We start from the raw sequence: 13,191 nt of genomic DNA on the forward strand, positions 1-13,191 counted from the left end.
GGCATAGTGGATAGAGCAAAGGCTTGAGAGTCAGAAGGACCTGGATTTTAATCCCAGCTCCTCCAGTTGTCTGTTGTGTGACCTTGGGCAAATAACTTCCACTTCTCTGGGCCTCAGGGACTGGGGATTGGGGATTGAGACTGTGAGCCCCAAGTGACAGGGACTGTGTCCAACCCTATTTGTTTGTATCCAATCCAGTACCTAGTACAGTGCCTGGCACAAGTTAAGTGCTTAATAAATGCCACAGTTATTAGTATTATTAATTATAATAATTAATATTAATTATTAAATATTATTACAATTATTAGTCAATCATATAGAGCACTTACTCTGTGCAGAGGACTGTAATAAACACTTGGGAGAGAACAATATAGCAGTATAACAGACACATTCTCTGCCCACAATGAGCTTACAGTCTAGAGGGGGAGACAGACTACTACTGCTACTACTACAAACCCCCCAAGCCTTGACTCACAAAGAGATGAAGGCACAGCCTCCCTTGAAAGAAAAATGATAAGGAATTTCAGTTTCTAAAACAGTCTCGAAAAAAACTAATTTGAAGTTGAACCTGCCCAGAGGTTGGGAGAAGCGCTGTCAGGCATGAGCTCCCTAAAATCACTCCTTCCCCTCCCCAGTCCCTCCCCTACTTCCAGCCTCCTCTTCAACTCTTACATCCTTTCCAGCAATATCTTTAGAGGAGATCTGCCTTCTCTCAAAAGCCACCCCCTCCACCTGTGCGTCTGACCCCATTCCTTCACACCTTATCACAACTCTTGCCCCTCCCTAACAGCCATCTTCAACTATTGCTCTCCAATGGCTTCTTCCCCATTGCCTTCAAGCATGCCCATGTCTCCCGTGTCCTAAAAAAAACTCTGCCTTGATCCCACAGCTCCTTTATCGCCCCTTTCCCTTCCTACCATTCCACTCCAAACCCCATGACCAAGTTGTCTACACCCACTGTCTCAAATTCCTCTGCTCCAATTCTCTCCTTGACCCCTTCCAATCTGGCTTCTGTTCCCTTCACGCTACAGAAACCTCCCTCTCAGAGGTCACCAATCTCCTTCTTGCCAGATCCAATGGCCTCTACTCCATCCTAATCCTCCTTGACCTCTCAACTGCCTTGGACACTGTGGACACCCCCTTCTCCTGGAAACATTATCCAACCTTGCCTTCACTGATTCTGTCCTCTCCTGGTTCTTCTCTTGTCCCTTTGGCCATTCATTCTCAGTCTCCTTTGCAGTCTCCTCCTCTGCCTCCCACCCCCTAACTATGGGGTCTGTGTCCCCTTCTATTCTCCATCTACACTCACCCCCTTGGAGAACTCATTTGCTCCCATGGCTTCAACTACCACCAGTATGAGTCTGATACCCAAATCTATATCTCCAGCCTTCTCTGCAGTCTCACATTTCCTCTCGTCTTCAAGACATCTCTGCTTGGATGTCCTCCAATCACCTCAAGCTTACAATGTGCGAAACTGAACTCCTTATCTTTCCACCTAAACCCTGTCCTCCACCTGACTTTCCCATTACTGTAGATGGCACCACTATCCTTTCTGTCTCACAAGCCCGTTACCTTGGTGTTATCCTCGACTCCTCTCTCTCATTCAACCCACGTATTCAATCCATCGCTAAATGCTGCCGGTCCCACCTTCACAACATTGCTAAAATCCCCCTTTTCCTCTCCATCCAATCTGTTACATTGTTAATACAGTCACTCATCCTGTCCTGCCTGGATGGTTGCATCAGCCTCCTTGCTGACCATCCAGCCTGCTCTCTCTCCCCACTCCAGTCCACACTTCACTCTGCTGCCCAGGTCAGTTTTCTACAAAATCGTTCAGACCATGTTTCCCCACTCCTCAGAGACCTCCAGTGGTTGCCCATCCACCTGCGCATCAAACAAATATTCCTCATCATTGGCTTTAAAGTACTCCACCACCTTGCCCCCTCCTACTTCACCTCACTATTCTCCTTCTACAACTCAGCCCATGTTGTTCCTCTAGTACTAACCTTCTCACTGTGCCTTGGTCTCGTCTGTCTGGCAGTTGACCCCTGGCACTAGACCCCCTCCTCCTCCTCCCCATCCCCCCGCCTTACCTCCTTCCCCTCCCCCAGCACCTGTATATAAGTATAAATGTTTGTACGTATTTATTACTCTATTTTATTTGTACATATTTATTCTATTTATTTTGTTTTGTTAATATGTTTTGTTTTGTTCTCTGTCTCCCCCTTCTAGACTGTGAGCCCACTGTTGGGTAGGGACCGTCTCTGTATGTTGCCAACTTGTACTTCCCAAGCACTTAGTACAGTGCTCTGCACACAGTAAGCGCTCAATAAATATGATTGAATGAGTGAATGAATGTGTGGCACATAGTTGGTGCTTAACAAATAGATTAAAAAAAAGAAGGGAGGTCTGTGGGGAGCCTGATGCGACAGTCAAGCTGGGATATTACAAGGGCCCAGACTAGCATTGTAGCCACAGGGGTAGAGAGGAAACAGTGGATTCTGGAAATATAGTTGATGGAGGTAGAGGTGACAAAATTTGATGACAGACTGTGGGAGTTGATAGAGAGGTGACAAGGATTATGCCAAGGTTGCAGGCTTGCAAGGCCGGGAGGATGTTGTCAACTGTGATGGGAAAGTTAAGTGGAGGAGAGAATTTAGGACAAATTGAGTTTAGGGTATCAGTGAGACATCTGTGTAGATATATCCTGGGGGCAGGAGGAAATGTGAGGTTGCAGAAGTGGAGAGTCACTAGGGCTTGCAAAATGCATTAGAGACAACCCAGAGACAGGAGGAAGTGCAAGATTGCAGAGAGGGAAAAACATTGGAGCTAGTGAGATGCATTTGGGAGTCATTCACATAAAGATGGAAGCTGAAGCTCTGGGAGCAGATGAGCTGTTCAAGAGAGTGAATCTAGGCTACGAGAAAGCGTTGCAGAACAGATCGTTGATCAACACCAACAGTCAGTGGGTGGGAGATAAAAGGAAGAGCCGGTAAAAGAAACTGAGAGAGATTGTCCAGAGTTGAGAAGAAGCAAGAGAGAACTGTGTCAGAGATAACGTTTCTAGTGGTGGTCCTCAATGGGTTAGGATAGAATAGGTTCCAGTAGATTGTCAAGAATGACTTTAGAGAGAGCGGTCTTCGTGGAGTGAAGGGAGCAGTAATTAGATTGTGGAGGTCAGGTGGACCTGGGTTTTAGTCCCAACTCTGCCACTTATCAGCTTGGTGACTTGGGGTAAGTCACTTAACTTCTCTATGCCTCAGTTACCTCATTTGTAACATGGGGATTAAGCCTATGAGCCCCATGTTGAACATGGACTTGTGTCCAGTCTGATTACCTTATAACTACCCCAATGCTTAGAACAGTGCCTGGCACATAAATGCAATTGAATGAATGAATGAACATAGAAAGTGCTTAGCAAATACCATAAAAAATAAGAGAGAGAGAGCTAGAGAGACGGGAGGAGGTAGTAGTTGTAAATAATCTGATCTAGGAGTTTGGACAAGAAGGAGCTCCTCTCAGTAATTTTCCCATCTCTGTCCATGACACCCCCATCCTCCCAGTTTCTGAATCCTGCAACCTTGGTGTCTCCTTGATTCCTCCTTCTTTTTCAATTTTCAGTCAAACCACTGCTAAATCTGCCAATTCTTACTATTTTTACTATTGTTATTATTACTATTATGATGTTAAGTCATTACTATATGTCAAGCACTGTTTTAGGTACTGGGTTAGTTACAAGTTAATCAATTTGGACAGAATCCCTGTCCCACGTGGGGCTCCCAGTCTAAGTAACAGGGACTACAATTTAATCCCCATTTTATAGTTGAGGAAACTGAGGCACAGAAATGTCAAGTGACTTGGCCCAAGACCACATGGCAAACAATTGGCAGGGCCAGGATTAGAACCCAGGTCCTCTGGTTCCCAGGCCTACGCTCTTTCTACTAGGCCATTCTGCTTTTTACATCCTGACATTTCCCACATCTGCCCATACAACTCCATCTGTCCTACTACCACCTTGGACAAAATTCTTGACACAGCGTGCCTGGACGATCATATCAGCCTCTTGGCTAGCGTCTGCCGTCAGCGTCTTTCGTCTCCAAGCTAGGCCAAATGCATCATCTTGGAATACCTCTTGGCTCACATCTCCCCTCTCCCCAAATCGCTCCAATGGCTTCCCATTTCCACTCCCTTCTGCATCACACTGACTTGCTCCCTTTATTCATCCCCCACTCCCAGCCCCACAGCACTTGTGAATATATCTGTAGTTTATTTATTTATATTAATGTCTGTCTCCCCCTCTCTTGTTGTGGAGAGGGAATGTGTTTTTTTGTTGTTACTGTACTCTGCCAAGCAAGTAGTACAGTACTCTGCACACAGTAAGTGCTCAATAAATACGATTGAATGATTGAATGAATTACCTTCTGCGTCAAGTGGAAATAGGCTCCAAGGCTCTCCACCAACTCTCCCAAATTTTACATATCCACACTCTGCTCCTGCTACCCTCCTTCTTGCTCTCTTCATTTCTCCATTGAGCCTTACCTCGCTTTTGACCCCCGACATCTCCATCCCCTTGCTTGTTGTTCCCCATCTCGGAACACCCTCCTTGCCAGTCTGACAGTCCACAGTTCTTCCCACCTTCAGAGTCCTCCTGAAATTCCACCTCCTCCACCTTCCAGTTAACTCCCCAAACTCACATCCCATCAACCCATCAGCCACCTCTAGCCTTTACATATTTATTCAGGCATAACCTTCCTCAGCGTTTATGTACGATCTCTGATTACCTAGTTTGTAAATATTTTCTTGTCCGTTTCCCTACTAGGGTGTAAACTCATTGTGTGAAGGGAACATTTCTCATGCTACTCATGTATTTTCCCAAATCCTTCCTATAGTTCACTGTTCCCGGCCCTCAGTAAATACCTTTACTGTTACTCATACTATTACTACTGCTACTACTGCTGCTGCTATTACTATTGCTCCTAGTTGGATGGTGCAGTGGGGTCTAGAGAAGGTTTTGGAGGATGGAGGAGTTGTGGAAATGCTTGAAGGCGTGGGGCAAGAAACCATCAGAGAGTTTGCGGTTGAAGAATGGAGGTTAGGGAGGAGAGAAGAGTGAGAAAAAGAAGTGTTTTTAGAAGGTGAACAGGGATGGGGTCAGAGGCCCAGGTGGGAGATCTCAAGAGATGTCCAAGAAGGATGACAGGGTGCATGTGGGTGGGAGGGAGCTGGGGAAGTTAGGGGCAGATTTGGCTGATTCATACCAGATGGCTTCAATTTCGTCAACAAAATAGGTCATCACATGAGGGAGACATAGCCAGCAGGTGCGCTGGGAATTCTATGAGGGAATTAAAGGTCCTGCCTTACTTTTTTTATGGTATTTGTCAAGCACTTACTATGTGACAGGCACTGTACTAACACTGGTGTAGATACAGGCTTATCAGGTTGGATGTAGTCCCTGTCCCACATGGGGTTCACTGTAGTAATCCCCATTTTACAGATGAGATAATTGAAGCAGAGAAAATTTAAGTGATTTTCCCAGGTTCACACAGCAGCAGATTAGAGCTGGGATTAGAACCCAGGTCCTTCTGACTCCGAGGCCCATTCTCTATCCACTTGGCAACACTGCTACCCCTCCCTCCCATCCCTCCTAGGTTTTCTGCCTTTCTGCACTGCCTCCAAAGACTGCTGCATAAAAACAATTTTGTTGGACATCTCGAGATCTCATCTTTGCGGGCCTTGCATTCTGTTGGGAAACAGGTCCATGGCTCCTGTCCTACCAGGGAGAAGGGAAGGGGATGGAGGAGGAGGGGAAGGGATGGGACGAGACAGGGCTGTGAAGGCTGATCCAAAGTGCCAATTTGCTTTCTTCCCCTTTCCTATTCCTGCTCTCTTTATCTCAGCAGTTGTAATTTGGGGAGGGGTGATGACGGCAGCGATGAAAGCTTGACATGGGATAGAAAGAGGGGGACAGAAATTAAATATTAAAGGCTCAGTCGGTCATATTTACCGAGCTCTTATTGTGTGCAGAACACTTTACTAAGTGTGTGGGAGAGTACAATATAACTGACAAAATCGCTGCCCATAATGAGATTACAATCTAGGCCCACCTTTGGCCCATCAAGCAGCTCCCACGAGTGCCCTTCCCAGCATGATAATAATAATAATGGCATTTATTAAGCACTTACTATGTGCAAAGCACTGTTCTAAGCACTGGGGAGGTTACAAGGTGATCAGATTGTCCCACAGGGGGCTCACAGTCTTAATCCCCATTTTACAGATGAATGAACTGAGGCCCAGAGAAGTTAAGTGACTTGCCGGAAGTCACACGGCTGACAATTGGCAGAGCCGGGAATTGAACCCATGACCTCTGACTCCAAAGCCCGGGCTCTTTCCACTGAGCCACGCTCCTGTTCCCAGCTGGCAGTGGGCTTTCTCTAGTTTCCTTCTTAGGGGTAGACTCAGGGGTCCGGATGGAGGAAGAGCCGTGCTTGGGGGGATGCTGCTTCAGAGCCCCTTGGGTGCTCAAGGCCCTGAGGGGTCAGTAGGCTGGGTGGTCAGCCCACCTGGCCCCAGGGTGAGGTGAGTCCATCACTTGCCATTAGGGCCACCCCCTCCGGGGCCTGCCCCACTCAACTCATTCTCCCATGCCCTCTCTGTGTGCCGCAGCAAAGCTTTGAGGCGCATCAGGATGCGGCCGCCAGCGTGACTCACATGGTGAAGGCTGGCAGCGGCGTTTGGATGGCTTTCTCCTCCGGCTCCTCCATACGCCTCTTCCACACGGAGACCCTGGAACCTCTGCAGGAGATCAACATTGCCACCCGGACCACCTTCCTTATGCCAGGTGGGCGCACGGCGGGCGGGTGAGGGTGGGAGAGCATGTCCTGGGGCGGCCGGAGGGAGGGGTCAGTCCATCAATCAGAAGGATTAATTGAACGCTCACTAAGTGCTTAAAATTTACTTTAATGTCTGGCTCTCCCTCTAAACTGTAAGCTCTCCATGGCCAGCGCTGTATACTCTCTGAAGTGCTTAGTTCTGTGTTCTGCAGTCAGTGACTACTCAATAAGTACCATCCATTAATTGATTTATTGGGCCAGGACAATAGAGCATCAATCCCTCCCCTTAAGGAACTTCCAAGGCTGGGGAGAGCCAGCACTCTTCCAAGGATTTTAGCTATATAGTGTAATGGCTCCTCTCCAACCAGCCCTCAAACTCAGCAAACCGGTGAGAACCTGGAGAAGTCAGGGCTGGAGGATGCCCCTCTGGTCCACATTCCCTATTCCAGGGTTGACAGAGCGTAGTACCCGAGGCCCCCCATTCCTGGATTCTCATCCCCCCTGACTCGGCCTCCCAAATCAACTCAGCAAGTCAGTCAGTTGTTTTTATTGAGTGCTTACTGTGTGCAGTGCACTGTACTAAGCGCTTGGGAGAGTACAGTACAACAATAAACAGACCCATTCCCCCCCAGAACCTGGCTCCATCTGCTGTCTTCAGGGTACCCCAGGCTTTGGGATGCCTAAGAAGAAGCAGTCCCCCCCACCCAACCATCCCCTAAACCAGGGTTACAGCCCTCTGTACCCTCGCTACTTGCCATCATATACGACGGGAGGCAACATTCATATTGCAGTGTCTCCTTAGTGGCGTTTTCCTTTGGGAAGGGGAGAAGACGAAAAGGGATTCCTAAATTCTGTATTAGACATATCCTTTAAGGCTTTTAAGTACTTTTTTCCTCTCCCCTGCCACGGGATGAAGTGATTGCGTAATTAGTAATAAATTTGTTTCTCCCGGAAGTGTGGGGTTTTTTTAAGGGCGCGTTAAAATTCATCTCATTTCCCTCTCCGACCCCCTTCTTCTGCCAGACTGCACAATTGGTATTAATGCATTTTTGAACCTAAACTCCCTCGTCCTTTTAACTAGACAGGTCATTAATAAAATGTTCTCAGAGAGCTTGAGCTTTTTAAAGTTGTATATCTACAGATATATAGCTTGGGTGAGTCGAACATTGCAGCATTAAGTCTCTATGATAAAATATTTATTCGCCATTAGGATTTTTTTTACTGTTTTTTGAAAGCATCTCTCTCTACCATGAGGCGGGGGAGGCCTGGGACGAGGCCCGGAGGTGAAGCTATCTTTCACCTCTCTGCTGCGTTTTGTCCTTTTTTTTATTTTTTTCCTCTTCTCCTCCCCCATTTGTGGTTTTACCACCAACTGGGGGACGTGAGGATGCATTTTAATGGAGAATTACCTTTTCCCGCCAATCCTCGAGCACTGTGGGAGCTCAGCCTGAATGGAGAAGATGAGCAGAGGTGCATTTTATTGGGACTGTGGATGTTAATTATTCATCAATGAAAATAGTAGCAACCTCTGGAATCCGTTCTCCAGTTCAGTCCAAGAAGCGGGGAGCACACGGAGCTTTTTGGATGAGAACGGGAGTGCCTCCGCAGAGGATCCCGAGGCCCAGGGTGGGAAGGGGGTGGTCAGGGGCTGGAAAGTGAGCAGGGAGCAGGACAGTGGCTTTGATGTGTAGGTCATGGTTGGTGGCATCCCGCTGGATGCCAAGAGTTTCTCCGGCCCTCAAGGTTTCCCTGCCATTGTCAGGCATACATCTGCTGCTGAGGCCCATGGCAAAGGAGAAGTCACTAAGGCCCCTTCCTCTAGCTGATGGTCCCCCCCACCTAGGCCTGAGGAGTGGGTGCGATAAGGCAGCAGTTCTCAGGATAGAGTGATGAGGGGCCTTGGGAGGTGATGTGCCAATGTCTCTGATGGTGGGATGGTGGGAGAGACTGTCCCCAGCCACTGGGGCAATAATAATAATGATAATAATGATGATTGTGGTATTTGTTAAGCGCTTGCTATGTGCAAGGCACTGTATTAGGTGTTGGGGTAAATACAGGTTTCTCAGGTTGGACACAGTCTCTGACCACTTGGGGCTCACCATCTCAATCCCCACTTTACCGATGAGGTAACTGAGGTCCAGAGAAGTGAAGTGACTTGACCAAGGTCACACGGCAGGCAAGAGGTGGAGCTGGGATTAGAACCCATGACTTTCTGATTCCCAGGCCCGTGCAATGTGTGATAAGCAGCTGGGGCTCTCAGGGCTATCCCCTTTGGGGCTCTGACTGATGGGAGAAGGGGGTCTTGGAGGGGGAGGGAGCCTTTAAGGAACTATATAGGCACCTGCAGCACAATGTGGGGATCTTTCTCTCTCCTGGACTTCCCTGATGTGATAATTAGAAGTGACGGCGGGCTCTGGGAACTCAAGCCCTCTATCCCACCTAGTCTTTCCAGCCCCCTCCTCTGCAGCTTTCTCACCCCAGACCCGCAAACACACACACACACACACACACACACACACACACACACACACACACACACACACACACACACACACAGAGTAAATCCAGCCCCAGGGTGGCAGTGACCCTTCTGAAGAGGGTCAGAGAAGGATCATTGCTCAGCCGATAGAGCCGTGCCACGGCTAAAATGAAAAGGCAGCGCAGGGCCGATCATGCAGGAAGAACTAATCTGGACTGACATCAAAAACATGTTAATTCATGGCAACGAATTATCCGTTTCATTGTCCGTGCCTAGAAACAACAGGGAATTCTGTCCTTGTAAGGGAGAGGCAGTCATGCATTCAGAATGTAAAACACCGGTGTGAAACACCACGTTCAAAGTGTTGCCAACAAATTGCCAACCCTCACTGATCCTCCCCGCCCCCCAGCCTCTGCGCCACCCTCCTTGCAGCACTGGCATCCGCTTGTGCCCGCTTACTTGGATTCAGGCCTCTTGTAGGTTTCCGTCCTTGGTCGGAAGGACGTGGCAACAAATTGTTGCCAATTTGTACTTCCCAAGCGCTTAGTACAGTGCTCTGCACATAGTAAGCGCTCAATAAATACGATTGATTGATTGATTGATTGGTCCTTACTACTTCTGTCATCTTCTGCCAGTGTCCCCAGCCCTGGTGCCTGGCTGGTCCATGCCTCCTGTGGGAGTCTCTCCGGGGATGCCCATTTTCTGGTTTAGCCCAGATGCACAGGAAGCCTTGTTCCCATCTTGCTCTGAAGTGCCACCTGGTAAAGAACCGACCGGCCTTGGCTTGTAGTGCCAACCTCCTGCCCCGGTACCCCCAGCCTCCCCACTGCCCGAGTGCCTTCCGTGCCCGCCCCTGGTAGGATGGTTATGATTATCCTGCCAATCTCTCCCCACAGGCCAGAAGCACGTCTGTGTGACCAGCCTCCTCATCTGTCAGGGCCTACTTTGGGTGGGCACCGACCAGGGAATCATTGTACTGCTGCCTGTGCCCAGGTTGGAGGGCATCCCCAAGATCACAGGTGAGGCGGCTTGGCTCCCGGGAAAATTCCCAACATCCTCTCAGCCCCCACCACCACAGCCATTTCCTCGCACCCAATAAACTAGGACTGCCCAAGCTCTGGGACCCAGGCCAGCATGAAGCCATACAGGGAGTGAATCAGTCAATCGGTGATATATATTGACTGCTTGCTGTGTACACAGTTTGGGAGAGTACCATAAAAAAAAGAGTCAGCAGACATCCTCAATTGTGGTACTTGTAAAGTGCTGACTATGTGCCAAGCAAACTACTAAGAGTGGAGGTAGATATAAGATAATCAGGTTGGACACCAGCCCCGTCCCATATTAGGCTTGCAGTCTAAATGGGAGGGAGAACAGGTATTTAATCCCCATTTTAAAGATGAGGAAACTGAGGCACAGAGAAGGCAAGTTCTCAGGCCGGGATTAGAACTCAGGACCTCCGATTCCCAGCCTGTGCTCTCCCCACTAGTCGACTTTGCTTCTCTACATCTCTGATGTGGAGAGGGAGGGAGTTCCAAACCAGGTGGGAGAGGCGAGAGCAAGGACCAGCAAGGAAGTTGGTGGACTGGGCTGAACCGGAATGGGCTCTGTGGCCACTGGCTTTGAGCAGGGGCAGACTTTTGTCAGCTCCCTGGGTGGTAGCAGGACTTATGGAGGGAGCTGTGGGGCCAGAGCACTAGACGACAGTTCTTGGGAGCTGCAAAATCACCAGAAGCCTGCTTCGGTCTGGGGTTAGGGGCTGGAGGGAGTGTCTCCAAACCCTAAGGATAGGCCAGCAGTGACCCTCTGTTCCCCTGGTCGGAGGGCGGGGGTGCTGACTCCCTCTTTCCTCCCCCGACGCCCAATCTTTCAGGAAAAGGCATGGTATCGCTCAATGGGCACTGTGGACCAGTGGAGTTCCTGGCCGTAGCCACGAGCACCCTCGCCCCCGACATCCTGAAGAGCGACCAGGAGGAAGTGGAGGGGGCCCGCCCTGACGAGGAAAAGCCTGAGGGTCTACCCCAGCCCCCAGCCGCCCCCGACACTCACCCCGTCCGCGAGATGACCAGGAAGAAGGGGATCCTCCTGCAGTACCGCCTGCGCTCCACGGCCCACCTCCCCGGCCCCATGCTCTCTATCCGAGACCCCCCGGCAGCTCCTGGGAGCGGTCTGGAGAACAGCGAGGAGGACGGCTCCATCTACGAGATGGCGGACGACCCGGACATCTGGGTTCGCAGCCGGCCCTGCCCCCGGGATGCTCATCGGAAGGAGATCTCCTCGGTGGCCATCATCTCCGGTGGGCAGGGCTACCGCAATTTCAGCGGTGGCGGAAGGCAGCCCCCGACCGGGGAAACGGACAGCACCCTCCTCATCTGGCAGATCCCCTTGACGTTATAGCATGGGCTCCCTTTCGCGTGGTGCTCTGCTCCGGCCTGGCTCAGCCAGCTGGGCCTCTGGCAGGCATGAAGGGTGTGTGCCTCAGCCTCTTCCCTATCGGGATGCCCCGGGGAACGCTGGAATGGCACACCCGCTGCACCAGGGACCCGTCGGAAGACGTCGCGCTCGCCGGTGGCTTGCGGGGAAGCAGGTCTTCTATTACTCCCTGAGGGAAGCAAAAGCCAACTTTTTTTAAAGGGTCTTTTGAAGTTTCTGCTTTGGGTTTTTAGGGGCCTCTGGAAGAATTGGCTGGGTTTGTCTCTTTTTTACTGCAGACTAGCAGCTGCCAGGGAAAAGCCGATACTCTCCCGGAGGGCTTGGGGGAAGGGAAATCCTTCAGTTTTGCTGAACTCGCCATCACCTCTTGTGACTGGGGATGTGCGTGAGCGTGAGTTTGTGTGTGAATATATATATACAAAGCATATATATATATAATGTATAGTCTACGTGTATAAATAAAATCTGTATATATTGGGGCATCGGGAGATGCCGTAATAAAAGGCACAAACTATATATGTACGTGGTGTGAGGTTCTTTGGGGTTTGGCTGTGCCCTTCCAAACTTGGGGTGGCTGCACTGAATTCATCCACCCAGGAGGATCTAATAATAGTAGTAATAATAACAATAATAATAATAATAGTCTCCAGACTGTAAGCTTGTTATGAGCAGGGAACGTATCTGCTAATTCCGTTGTATTCTCCCAAGCACTTAGACCATTCATTCATTCAATCGTATTTATTGAGCACTTACTGTGTGCAGAGCACTGTACTAAGAGCTCGGGAAATACAAGTCGACAATGTATAGAGACGGTCCCTACCCAACAATGGGCTCACAGTCTAGAAAGGGGAGACAGACAACAAAACAAAGCATGAAGACAGGTGTTAAAATCGTCAGAACAAATAGAATTAAAGCTATATGCACAGCATTAACAAAATAAATAGAATAGTAAATATGTACAAGTAAAATAGAGTAATAAATCTGTACAAACATATATACGGGTGCTGTGGGGTGGGGAAGGAGGTAGGGCGGGGGGGGATGGGGAGGAGGAGAGGGAAAAGGGGGCTCAATCTGGGAAGGCCTCTTGGAGGAGGTGAGCTCTCAGTAGGGCTTTGAAGGGAGGAAGAGAGCCAGCTTGACGTTTGTGTGGAGAGAGGGCATTCCAGGCCAGAGGAAGGATGTGGGCCGGGGGTCAATGGCGGGACAGGTGAGAACGAGGTACAGTGAGGAGGTTAGCAGCAGATGAGCGGAGGGTGTGGGCTGGGCTGTAGAAGGAGAGAAGGGAGGTGAGGTAGAAGGGAGCGAGGTGATGGAGAGCTTTGAAGCCGAGAGTGCTCTACACATAGTAAATACCATTGATTGACTAATAGTAATTGTCACATTTGTTAAGTGTTTACTATGTGCCAAGCGCATGTACTACTAATAATAATTGTCATATTTGTTAAGCATTTT

General features: G+C 49.4%; 1 protein-coding gene across 1 annotated transcript in view; it reads left to right on the plus strand.

Annotated features, from left to right (window-relative positions):
* The window catches only part of ARHGEF10L (Rho guanine nucleotide exchange factor 10 like), a 176,320-nt gene extending 164,075 nt beyond the window's left edge, over positions 1–12,245 (plus strand). Inside the window, 3 exon segments of the mRNA XM_038747301.1 lie at positions 6,664–6,838; positions 10,206–10,328; positions 11,180–12,245. Of these exon segments, the coding sequence (XP_038603229.1) occupies positions 6,664–6,838; positions 10,206–10,328; positions 11,180–11,703 (822 nt within the window). The 3' untranslated portion in view covers positions 11,704–12,245.
* Positions 12,246–13,191: the final 946 nt, after the last annotated feature.

Source organism: Tachyglossus aculeatus, chromosome 5 (genome assembly GCF_015852505.1).
Source record: "Tachyglossus aculeatus isolate mTacAcu1 chromosome 5, mTacAcu1.pri, whole genome shotgun sequence".
NCBI classification, from domain to species: domain Eukaryota; kingdom Metazoa; phylum Chordata; class Mammalia; order Monotremata; family Tachyglossidae; genus Tachyglossus; species Tachyglossus aculeatus.